Source organism: Saccostrea echinata, unplaced genomic scaffold (assembly GCF_033153115.1).
Source record: "Saccostrea echinata isolate AGI-Se365-2 ecotype Australia unplaced genomic scaffold, CSIRO_AGI_Sech_v1 ptg000011l, whole genome shotgun sequence".
NCBI lineage: Eukaryota > Metazoa > Mollusca > Bivalvia > Ostreida > Ostreidae > Saccostrea > Saccostrea echinata.
The window spans coordinates 3,595,886-3,608,949 of record NW_026889760.1 but is presented as its reverse complement, the minus strand read 5'-3'; the positions used below and the strand labels follow the sequence as shown (position 1 = coordinate 3,608,949).

Sequence of the window (13,064 nt, the reverse complement as noted above, 5' to 3'; positions counted from 1 at the left end):
TTACATTATATAAAATTATAAATCCTTTTAATTTCAATTGTTACTTTGTGCACTAACAAACAAATAGTGAAAAGTCATCAATATGTAAAGACAGACTAAGCTGTATTTCTCTTTTCTTCACTCCTTGGACATCTTCTCATGAATATGCATCTTATTATATGAATATATGCTGACTTATTAATTACCTGTTGGGCAATGACAGACAACACTTCTAGATCAATTCTGTTGAATTCATCAAAGCAAGCCCATGCACCTGCTGAAGCCAGACCTTTAAAGAACTGAAGAAAAAAAACCCAGCCCATCAAATACATGTACATTAACATTCTATAAGTCAATATTTCCATTGTACATTTCAAAAGATTTAAGCATATCATATGGGTATACAAAAATAACCATAACTTGTGGTTACTTTTATTTTGATCATCAAACAAAGCTGTATAAAAAAGAAAAAGAAAAATGTTTTTACAGCACATGAAGCATTCTTTTTTGATGAGGAACATATAAATGACTCACTTTTCCCATAGCCAAGTAATCCAAGCCATCAGAACAGTTAAACACCACACACTGGACAGCCAAAGCCTTGGCCAGATCCTTAGTGGTCTCTGTCTTTCCAGTTCCTGCTGGCCCCTCAGGAGCCCCATTCAAATTCAAATGGAAAGCACCAATCAGAGTTCTGTAGCACCTGTCCGTCAGTGGAGTGATGACCAATCGGGGTGTGTTACCCAGGTATTCATAAGCATACTTCACTGTAGCATTGGTCATTCTGACTCTCATGTTTTCTTCCTCCCAGTAGTATCGGAGCTGAGCCAACCAAGCAAAGTCATTTTCCGACGAGACACCTGTAAATTCAAACAGTCAAAATTTTAATATCAAACAATCAACAAGTGTTTGTTCTTTCCAATAACATAAATTCAGACATTTGAGATTTAGGTACATTTTCAACTTATCCTTCTGAATATATTTTAAAATGAAAGGTATATGATTGCATTTCTTATATATGTAGTTAGGAAAATCAAAAATGCATATGAATAAGGAGGTTATAAAATGAAAAAGAACTGAAAAACATACCCTTGTCAGCCATCTGTAGCACTACATCTCTAGCATGTACATCAATGACGACCAGAGCTCCCAGTGTGGTACGAGTCTGTTTGGAGAGTTTGCCTCGGACCAGGACAACAATGTCTCCCAGCTGAGCCTGCAGTTTATCCCAGTAATCCTTCAGTCCCCCAGGGCCCCCTCTGATGGCCTCGTGGACCTCCTGTGTCCAGTAAGCCTGTGACACACACAGAACTACCTGACCAGGCCAGTCTCGGACCCAATCGATACGTGCTTCAATGGCATATGCCTGAAAATAAAAATAACAAAATTAGCATTTTTTCATACGGTATTTTAATTTTGTTTAACTTCAATTGTACTTTTCTTGTTTCCATGATACTGAAAGCACAATGACCTGAATAACAATGATTAGGAAATTCCTAATAATGTCAAATTACAACAGAAAATCTTGCATTGAACAACATGTAGTGCCTATTTATCATTCAAAAAAAAAAAAAAAAAAATAACTGTGTTTTGACACAGCATGCATATACTTTGTAAAGGTATAACTCACTTTCTACATTTCCCAGATACACAAAAAAAGAGGACATTCATGGAAAAATCTCTGTGTTTGTCACAATATGTTATCAATAATCAGTAATCAAAGACAAGTTTGTTAAATGAAGTCAAGCAACAAAAAAGATATATTAAATTCATTGTAAGTGTCAGTTCAAATATGGTCAATTTACTAGTTAAAATTTGCTACAAAATCTATAGAGAATCCAAGGCAACCTGCTACAAAACATTTACCTCCATTGAGTGTGCACACACTTCCCTCACAGATGCCAGCATGACATCCTGTACTTGCAGCAGCCATTTTTCTACAGCCCCTCTGGCCTCGGATGTTGATATTGTCTGTACCAACTTGATTTTCTCTCCTTCACTACTAAACATAGCATGAATGTCCAGTTTACTATCAAATTCCAATTTGGCAATGCCTTCAAAACACTTCTTCAAATGTGGCTGCACTCTAAGTGGGTCTTTGGTCTCGGAGAGAATTTCCAACATTTCATCGTTGGACAAGAAGAAGAATCGTGGGAAGAAGAGACGTTTTTTCTCTAAGTAAGCATTCAGTCCTTTCATGATCTTATCTAGCAGACCATTACTGTCTTGAAGTTTTTCCAACAGCCCTGGTAGATTGGTGGCTACCAACACCTGGAAATAAAGGAATTATGTTCCTTAGCATATTTTAATTCAAGCATTTCTTTTTGGAGTTGAATACTTTTTTCAAGATTGGAAAAGCAATCTATGCTATTGTTTGACCCACCTTGGGGTCTTTGGTAGTGTGCCTCATGACATCTTTCCAGTTTTTGTCCACGATCTGAAATAGTCTTCCTTCCTCTGGCATCTGCTGCATGATGTCCTCCGAGGAGAAAATGGGTTCTAGGTACAGCCACTGAGACTGGACCTTCAGCCACTCATCAATTGTGTCCTGGATTCTGAGGAGCCTCTCCTCCCATTCCTAGTAATCAACACCCAAAATATCACCTGATTAGCAAATGCGTTGTAAAAGTAAATCTGTTACAGTTAGATATGTAATTCTGACATGAAACAGTGAACAAGAGTCATCAAAATATGTAGAATACTACTATTATAATAGGAAATTTTTAATATGAAAATTTCATACTTTAAATTTTTTAAAATCTTTTACAAAACTTTGTTTAAAATCTGAAATGCAAATATTAAAATACATGTAATTGCATTCTTTACTACTTACCAGATTAACATAAACCCACTAACCTTGATTTCTGTTTCAAATGGTTTGATGAATGGTGAGCCTCTCATGGTCTGAGTTTTGACGATTTGATCGTCCAGTGTGGTCTGGATATCATCCACTGAGGACAGAATGCTGATCCCCGTGTCACGGTACGCAATCAGATTGAAGTTGATTGTGTCCCAATCTTCCATCATCTTAGCCATGGCCTTCTCCAAGGAATGTTCCTATAACATGACATAACAATCAAAAGTTGGCATCAAATACTACAATGTTTTTAATTTCATGGACAATGAGTGTGTAGACTACATAATGGCTTAGCTCATGTAAGTAATTTTTCATGTACGTCTATTAGCTTTAACGTAGTCAAATCAATGTTCAAAATATTTTTAATTGACAAAAACATTCAAATTACAGGTTATGTATTTGCAATCAAAATTATGTTCTCTAAAATGGGGGGAGGGGGTTAGAAAGTTTTATCAAATTTTAATTCATGGGCTCAAAATTCAAATATTTTAATAAATATATTTTCTAAAAAAAATCATCTTTTTTTTTTACCTTGGTAGCAGCTGCACTAATGCCCTCAAACATCTCCATATGAGGAGCGATTTCCAGTTTGAGCACTTTACGGAGAGTAGTTCCTGCATTGGGTGTAATGTCAAAGCCCATAAGCTCGGACATTCTGGACCAATGGCGGGGTCGCATACCCTTGTTGCACATAACACCAATGATTGGAACATTTTCCTGAAAATTAATTTTCACACTAACAGAAATGCTGACATATACAGAAGAAAAATACCATGAAAATCATAATAATATGTCACTTCTAATCACTTAGTTAACAAGTTCACATCAAAAAAGATTTTCTTTTAAACACGATTTAATACATATGCTTCCCTTTAAAAAAAAAAAGGTCAACAATACATCTATCTAAATCATTTAATATTACAGGTAATATTCCCTATTTCCTACCTTGAAGTCTCTCATGCTGTCCTGGACCTTGGTGCAGATCTCCATTCCCTGAGGTTGAACAACAACTTCATCCTGATCTTCTGGTGCGATTTCCTGCCCGCTCTCCTCGGCATGTCGCCTTCGCTTCTTTCTCTCACGGTTACGATCATCCACCTCCATCTGGATTTTCTTGAGACGAGAATTGAACACCTTCTGGACTTTGTAGATCTCTCTAGTGTACTCATCCACCTCGCCTTCCACTTGTTCTGCATCCAGATCCATGAAAGCTCCATCCATCCACCTAGTCACAGAAAATTACATTTTTATTTGAAGTCTTATTTCTAAATTTATTACTCTTCTTCCAAATACATATAAACAACTAAATTCATGATCTTAGATATGTTCTATTTCTTTCCTCTAATTTTAAATTAAAAAAAAATATACTCATACAAGGCTGAAAGTTAAGTCATACTTTTTCTCGGCTTTCTGCCACTTGAGCACAATATTGAAGAGTCTGTAGAATGGCTCCACTTGACTTGTGATTTCATCCACATCGGCTTGATAAGTGGAAATTGGGTATTTGTATAGATGTTCTTCCTGCATAAGAGACAAGTCAGTTCAGAATAACATAGCAATGTAAAAACTTCAGAGTGTGCTCTAATTTATTACTCTCATATCAAGGTCAAATTATAAAATCATTCATAATTTTGTTTGACACAAATCTTTCTTATTGCATTACTTTATCGCCACTGTGTCTCTTTTATTACATGCCTAAAACATTGTCTAACATAAAAAGTTTTTTTCTCTTAATGCATGCTTAAAAAAAATCCACTCTTATGTATTGAGACTCACTTAGTAGGCATCTTCTTCCCCCCACCCCTCCACCAGAAAAAAGAAATTAAAATTCCTGCATTCTTTTTTGAACGAATCATGCAAAAAAACTTTCCACTGACCTTGTTGATGAAGCTGATTTGTTCCTGTACATCGGCCAGACGCTTTTGTACAGCACGGACATCTTGTACATATTGGGTCATCATGTCCAATTCACCATAATCATTAAATTCATCCACACGTTGTCGTAGTTTCTCCAGTTCTGCAATGACCTTCTCTCTCTTCTCCAATAACTGGCGCTCTCCAGCTTGTTTGGATTTCTCTATCAGCTGATTGCCAAAACCAAAAAAAAGCATTAATATCAGTAGTGTTGGTTAGGTATGAAGAGTTACTTCCCTTCTTGCCATGCATCAAGGCACTTCAAAGTTTAAACGTTTTGCTATTCATCCTGTTTTCAAGTTCATTTTCAATTCATTAAGAAATGTAAATAGTCAGGTTTTATCCTGACAAATAAGGACGACCTTATCTAGTTAAATTTAGCCTTAAAACACCCCATGCAGTTTAAGGACAAAAACATTAATCATTACTACACAGTTCCAAGAAAACAAACCTCATCGTTCTCATCAAAGACTGGTGAGATTCTCTTTGGCCAAGTCAGAACCTCACAATTCAATTCAATGTCTTCTGGAGGGAACATGTAAACATCAATAAGATAGGCCAGGCGATCCTTAGATTCCTTGATTCGTTCATTCAATTTAACCATTCCTGAGGTTCTAGCTTCCTGTGTAAACTTGACCATTTCCATCAACTCTTCACTTGAGTCGGGGGTTTTCAGAGCTCGATCTCTGATGGTCTGAAATTCCTCACAGATGCTGAAAAATGATTGAAACATTTTGTAAATTTAAAGTATGGTATGAAATGGTTTTACTGATATTCTACATACACTGTAAAACAATCTTTTTTCCACTGGGTCACAATCACGCAAAATCATAATTTCTGTTCAATCTGTGGTTAAAAAAATATGCAGATTGCAATTGTAGGTGAGTGTTGGTTATGTGATGGATTTCTGAACATCACATTGTTACAATAATATAAAAATCCAGATATTCATGGTAGGCTAAATGATCAAGGATACATTTAAAAAAAAAAATCATTTTTTCCACAAAACTATTAAATAAATTTATTGAAAATGTTTTTAACTACAAGAAGACAAGTATCATTATGTAAAACAAATTGCAGTGAACCCTTGACAAACAAACTATTCCTTATACATTTGTACTTGCCTCTTGTTTTCAGCTCTGTGGTCATCTGATACTTTCCTGAGGAGTTCATCTGCCAGTCCTCGAGCAGCCTCAGCCAAACCTCGCTTCAAATCCTCACAATCCAAACGAATCATGTCAAAGTGTTCAATACTCGGCAGGCCCATGATTTCACTTGCAAGGTTTCTGTATCTATCAATATGCTGCAAGAGATAAAACACCAGTGTTACAGAAAATTAGAACTCATTCCTGTCTTTGTAAAATGCAATCTTGCATTTTGGAAAATCCATATTGTGTTACTGTAAAGCAAAAGCTCTTACCTTCTGATACTCAGCAAATGTGTGCTCATATTTCACATATTCTTGAATTTCTTTCAGAGCCTCACCATTCACAATGTAGTCATATCTCTTAACTGTAACAAAATCATTGATTAGTAAAAATTAAATGGCATCTTAATTTATTTGAGTATTTCCAATATGGTTTGCATGTCTATTTACTTTTAAAATTTGATCAAATGAAGAACCTACGACTACATAAGCTCCTACAGTAATTTGGTGACTCATAACAAAAAAGCATAAATGATTTAACTCACCAAATGAGTCTAGGTGTAACTGTGGTCCCTCAAATTCTCTCTTCACTGCCTCCTTCAATGTCTGAACTGCGGCTTTCACCACATGCTCAGCCACAGTGGCATCTGTGTGATTGACAGTGCTGCCACCAGCCAACCATGATTGGACAGTGGGCACTTGCTGCATGGCCTTACAGATATGGTTGACCACAAAGAGGACAGTTTCCTCCAAATCCTCTTTTGGAGGATAAAACTGCATCTTCTGGTCATCAAACGTCAGCTCCATCTTCATCAAGGGAAGCTTGGACTTGTCATTCGGGTCAAACAGTGTGACATAACTGTCAATGGTTCTCACTAGTAAATCTTTCAGCTGGGAGAGAAATCAAACTATGGATTACTATACAACCACAAATTACAGATTTTTTTAAAATTGTGGTAGGAAAGTAGGAAAATGTTGTTTTTTTTAGTATTCTGAAAGCAAGGAACAATTCTCCTACAGTGGTGAAGGTTGAACAACAACAACAACAAACGAAAAACAGACTCTACCTGGTTTGAGATCAGTGTTGTCACACATTCAAAGAATGAATCCAGTTTTTCAGCCTTGGGTGAAACAAATGTGTTCTTGTCTGCAAAGACATTGATGATGCCAGGGAACCAACTATTGTTCAGTTTATCTTCTGTTTTCTCTAGGTCCAGAATAAGGGTGTTCTTAAAGGACTCAAATTCTACTGGTCCATTGGCTCTGTAATCAAATTTTACAAAATTCAAATTCAAACTTAAAATCATTAATTTTCTTTTAATTCAGTATCCAGATTAAAATCCGAGCTTGTTTATAAGCTATAAACAATTTCTCATTCAAATCTGTTCCTTAAATTAATTTGTAATTAAATCATAATTTGAAACTATACTGTATTTATCAAATGAAATTCAATCTAGTTTGAATGTATAGTAGGAAATTTCTGTACTTCATCTTGTTTTAAATTCAATTTTGTTCTTTAGAAAATAATCAAAAAAAGTTCCAATTATAACACACAGAATCAGCTGTATACATAAACAATTTTGTGTCAATTCTGACAGATCAGTATACAGGTACAAGTACCCCCCCTCCATTCACCCCCATTTTCTTTTTACCTGAAATTTGAGCAGTCCACCAATATCATGTTGCCCAGTGTAGACTGACACATCTTCAGTACAGTCTGCATAGAGGGATGGAGGGTGTGTAGGTTTTCTTTTATGCTCAGCCTGGATGCCACGTAACTATCATGCCACGGCCGAGAGTAGTCCAATCCACTGGAATAAAGGCAGAAATTTTACTATATTTGTGTGAATCACCAATGATCATAATCAAAACAAAATCGCTACAGTTTTCAGATAAAAGATTTTGTTGTACAAATATGGAGAGTTTTTGTCTTCATTATTTGTGTAAATATCTTTACCCTTAAACTAAAAGCTGGAACTTGAGTGGTACATAATGTAATAGGTTTCTTATGTGAGCCAAAAAAATGATCAATTTTTGTTTCATATTGAAGACGGATAAATGTGTTAGAATTTTTTGTTAATTTCTTTATTTTACTTGTTCGTAATTGTTGTTCAGATTGAATTTTCAGTCACTAGATATTATTTAAATCATAAACTATGATGATCTAGATGAAAATTTTGTGTTTCATTTATTTCCTTAACATGTACAATTATTCAATACAAATCTCAAAGTATACTAAACAGAAATATACACAATCGTGTACTAAGACTACAAAATGGATGCATGAATCTAATAATCAAGGCTTAAACTATGACTGAAAAACAAAAGATCTGCATCAACTCAACTAGTTCATTCAACATTGGTCATGCAATACAAGGGAACTGAAAAGAAACTCAGTGACAAGATAATCTACAGAAATAGAACTCAAGGGGGAAAAATGTCCAGTTGAAATAAAAGTTGAACTGAAAGTTGAAGTTCTGGTTGAACTATCCATGTAACTTACTTCTTTTGCAGAAATGTAAGCCTTGCAATGAACATTCAGTATCATTAACACAAAGTGAAAGTGTATGGATTTAAACTCATTTAAATTTATGTGATTTTAAATATTTATGCTGTATATATGTGGTTAAAATATCAAGTGACATAAAAAAAAAAAATTATCACAAAACATTGAGAGCATTCAATAAAATGCATTTCTTTATACACTACATATAAAAAACATGAAATATAAAAATAAATAATTAATCATGCATATTTGATATGTATGACACTTATACAATCAAAGGTATTCAAATATAATACATGTACTGGTAATCCCTCCCCCAAGCTCCTACAAATTATCTACTGCTCTAAAACAAGCAGTTACATTTAGAGAGCTTCAGTATGATAGTATTACACTGTAATAAATATGTATAAAAAGAAATTTATTCAAACTGTGAGTAATAAACCTTATCATTTGGTTTTGACTAGACTTACCTCGGTTCTGATGGTGGGGGTCCAGCCACATCATTGTCTAATCCTTTCACTTCTGGCTTTATCAGTACATGTTGCACTTATAAATAGAATAGTACATTAATCAACTAAAGTCATGACTACACTTGATTGAATAATATGGATAAATTCTTCTTTTTAAATCGTATTCCTCCTTTTAAGGTACTAAAAATGAAGCACCAATTCTTCGTCTGTTTTTTTTTTTTTTTTGTCTTAAAGCTCCTTGAAATTAAGAGGCGATGATTTCATAAAATAAAAAAATCTCCCTACCCATAGATTTTTTCATGCTGGAATTGTAATCCTCTTTGACCTCTGCAAACAGGTCCCTGATAGAGGCCTGCAGGGCGGGGTTCTGCTGCAGTTTCTCGGGGACCATCTGTAGAATGTTGTCATTCCAGTGCCTCTGTACAGGAGTTACGGGTCCTGCCTCCACACATTTCTTCAGGTATTGATAATTCAACTGCATATTGTGAAGAATAAGAATAAATGAAGAAAAAAAAGATGTGTGGATTGCTGCTATTTTATTTTGAAGAAAGAAATATATGTAAATTATCACCTTCTTCAACTGCCAAAATACACCCACCCACCCCCCAAAAAATAAAATAATGTGGTGTACTCAAACATTTGCTTATATATACACATACAAAATATGGACATTTTATGGGAGATCATTATGAGATTTCATTAATGTTGTTTTCACATTTATTTTTAAAGACTTTATTTACTTTAAAGTGTCCAAAATTTTTATGTTAGAACTCATAATTAAATTCTGGATTTCAATATCATCTTCTCTAACTTCTGAAATAGCTATGTACATATATCATGAAGGGAAACCCCACTTCAATATTTCCAATGATTCAAATATTGAGGAATTAAAGCTTACATACTTAAAGAGACTAAATTAATTAAATACAAAAATCTTCTAATTTGGTTTATGTCTTTTGTGACTCACTCTGGAAAGTTTCCAGTTTGCATGAGGTTTAAGAATTGGCCATATTCCACCTGATTTAAATCCCAGGTAGGTCAGATTTGATACAAGCATGTACAGATGATTGTTAAATGCATTACAAAACAGCATGTACAGTGTTTATAAAATACCTAAAACTTTGGCAATATGCAGCTGTATATGTTCTAAATTTTGCAAAACAAAGCATTGATATGTAAGACATGTTAGATGTACATGTTATTCAGCTATGACATTTCTTTGCATTTTTTCTGCCAATTCTAGATATTATTTACCTTTTTTTAAAATACATTACATCAGAAAGTTTAACAAATACAAATTTGGCAATACAAATACATGTGTACATGACATTGTAAAAAAACAAAATACAGAATATTAAATAAACAAGTTCTCTGCTGTACAAAGGGTACATTTCCACAGCAGAAAATTTGTATAATTTCATGTATTATAAATGTATTAATAGTAAATGTAGGATATATTGTGCAGAATACAGACTAAAGTGGAGAGATTGGATATTTTTGGTTATAAGAAGCTAAATTATGCAGCAAAAAAAGAAGAGAGAAAATAACAACAATTTGTAACAATACATCATCATTAAAATGTTATAATTGTAGATTTTCTTGAAAAAATCTTGTGAAGGACATTTTTGAAGATCAAACAATTTTTCTTTCAGACAATAAATTTTAAAAGGAACTGATTATCTTGGGGGATTGTCCATGATACCATTTCAACCACCCTTTTCCCCTATAAAGTCTGGGCATCTAATGAAGATTCATGATTTCACGAAAATATCAAAAAGATGCAAAAAAGAAAAAGAAAGAGAAAAAATTACATGTAGACATAAAAGCATAAAGGCTACAAAAAGTTTACAAGAACAAACCACCACCGGGTAAAGATATACTTGATCAGTGCAACAAACATTGTAAATTCACCCAGAGTTACCTACCCTTATTCTGCGTTCCTTACTCATCATCTGTAATATACATCAGCACCATGCGTATTATCGTAAAAGCAAGGCCAATTTCTATCAAACACTAATCTTTTTTTTTTGTTTTTAATGTTTGAAAAACCATGTTATACTGTAGATTTTAAATTAATAATGATACACATCAGCATCATTTTCTTCCACACTTCCATGCATCTATCATGAAAACAGCCAGTTTCATGACTTTGAAAGTAAGTTAATATTGTACAAATTCCTTTTTAATAGATGTCCATGCCTTATTTTTAAAGGTAAGCTTTATATAGATCAAAAATTTACTGACCAACTTATTACTTCCTGGGCATTTCTGTAGAATATATGCATCTAAGTATGTATTACACTAGGAATAAAGTATTTCCCAAATTATGGGCTCTTAACATGCATATAAATTTCATATGAAATCAAAGTTTTTTGGATGGTCATTTAACAAAGTTTAAGTGAAAGAAAAAGTCCTATCCCAATTGCATTAACATAAATGAGTTGAAAGGACACTTCGGTTAGGAAAAAACACTTTGCCCTACCTCTTGAGGATAATCTGGGTTAGCATTTTTATCTGGGTGTTTCTCACAGAATTCTTCTGTGTCCAATAAGTCTTTTTCTGCTTGGTCATGTCTGTGAAAAAGAAAATTTCTCTTTGTTTAAAAATCTTCAAAATTCTCAGAAAAAGGAAATATGGGGAAAAAAGGCATATCAAATACCCTTCTTTAGCATTCATTTTCAATGTTTGAATTTTATATTATTAAGAAGTTAATATTACATTTTATTTTTTCTTTTCTAAAATTTTGTTTTTTATCATTAAAAAATAAATGCTAGTAACTTGAGTTAAAAACTTACAAAATCTTCATCAACATTGCTTGTTTGTGATTGGCAAGTCTAAATTTCATGAGCTTGCTGTTGGCATAGGGGTCGTCAACTCTTTGACTTGGTTTGGTTATGGGGGGTAGACGAGGATAACCATCAGGTCCTATCCCTCCCAGCTTGCCCCTGCTTCTGGGGGTTTCTCCATTCATTGTTCCATTAGATATTCCATTTTCTCTCGGTGTTCCTCCATTTAGAACTCCATTTGTGCCTTGATGGCCATTTATAGGTGGCACAGGTGCCGTAGACATCTAAAATTTATAAAGCAAATACCTTTAGCTTAAATTACTTTCTATTTGGCATTAATAAAAGAAAAATCTTTACATATCTAGACTTCTTGTTTCAATTTTGAAACACACTTGTATACAAAATACACAGAGTCTAGCTTGAATATGTAACTTTCCAAAGTGACAAAATTGCAAATTTCTTTCAAAGATACATGAAATAAAAAAAAAATTATATAAATATTCAAAACGGTTATGCACAATCTTAATTGTTAAAACTTTGTTTAAACTTTGATGCAATTAAGAAACCCTCAAATATAAATGACTTGTTACATGGCATTTTTCCAATATTTATTACCTAAGCCTGATTTGTGTAAAAATGCATGTATACATTTTATCTCTTATGTCACAAATTTAAGATCTGGGGTTCATACACTGAAGGAAATTTTGGGAAAAGAATATGTACACTTCATCAAACACCACTAAGTAAATTGTGAATTTTCATTTGATATTTCTGCATTCAAAAAAAAATAAATTAAGAGGAAGGTACACTGTACATTTTCTCTGGACCCCTAACATGCACCCCTCCATCCTCTAAAAATCCTTTACCCGTTTGAAAATATGGATCCCTTAACCATTTATCACAATTTCAGTCTTATAAAAAAGAAGTTGAAAATTGCAAGGAAGTAGTGACTATGAGAAAACTAAATACATGTAGGCCTATTGTGTAACCGACAACTTTAATAACTAAATATAACATTCAATAATTCAATTATTTGCATTGTAGTATGTGAATAAGGTTGTTTACAATCGAAATACAATAATACCGAATTGCCACCTTGCAAGCCAAAATTCCGAAATGACAGTTTTGCACCGTATGTACATGATGTATGTGATCTGGGACCATATTTTCCATGGTCAACAGTAACACGCATAGAAACTATCATAAATATATTTTGTCTCCGCTTACCTTTCCAATAAACGCTTGTTTGAATTCCTATAAAACTCTCACTGTTGAAATAAACTAATCCATGAGCCTTCCCATCACATTTTCTTTGAAAAAATGTGATAATTTTCTTCAAAAATTATAGTTGTGTGTTGTTATGGCCCAGTGGAATAGCTACTCGGTAAATGTCCATGGGCAATTG

At 33.8% G+C, this 13,064-nt stretch overlaps 1 protein-coding gene across 3 annotated transcripts in view; it reads right to left on the bottom strand.

The window, feature by feature from the left end:
• LOC133184818 (dynein axonemal heavy chain 12-like) overlaps positions 1-13,025 on the bottom strand; it is a 37,019-nt gene extending 23,994 nt beyond the window's left edge. For 2 of the 3 annotated variants that reach the window (XM_061319898.1, XM_061319899.1), the window contains exons 1-11: positions 5,202-5,459; positions 4,714-4,920; positions 4,233-4,357; positions 3,782-4,061; positions 3,368-3,553; positions 2,836-3,036; positions 2,363-2,557; positions 1,846-2,250; positions 1,069-1,345; positions 514-839; positions 186-278 (exon numbers count right to left, since the gene is read on the bottom strand). In XM_061319898.1, coding sequence (XP_061175882.1) covers positions 186-278; positions 514-839; positions 1,069-1,345; positions 1,846-2,250; positions 2,363-2,557; positions 2,836-3,036; positions 3,368-3,553; positions 3,782-4,061; positions 4,233-4,357; positions 4,714-4,920; positions 5,202-5,396 — 2,490 coding nt within the window. In that variant the 5' untranslated portion in view covers positions 5,397-5,459. Of the gene's footprint in view, positions 1-185; positions 279-513; positions 840-1,068; positions 1,346-1,845; positions 2,251-2,362; positions 2,558-2,835; positions 3,037-3,367; positions 3,554-3,781; positions 4,062-4,232; positions 4,358-4,713; positions 4,921-5,201; positions 5,464-5,874; positions 6,054-6,170; positions 6,263-6,442; positions 6,789-6,964; positions 7,161-7,549; positions 7,709-8,873; positions 8,950-9,158; positions 9,349-10,798; positions 10,826-11,355; positions 11,447-11,668; positions 11,944-12,886 lie in introns of those variants that run through there. The other variant, XM_061319900.1, reaches the window with a different exon arrangement.
• Positions 13,026-13,064: the final 39 nt, after the last annotated feature.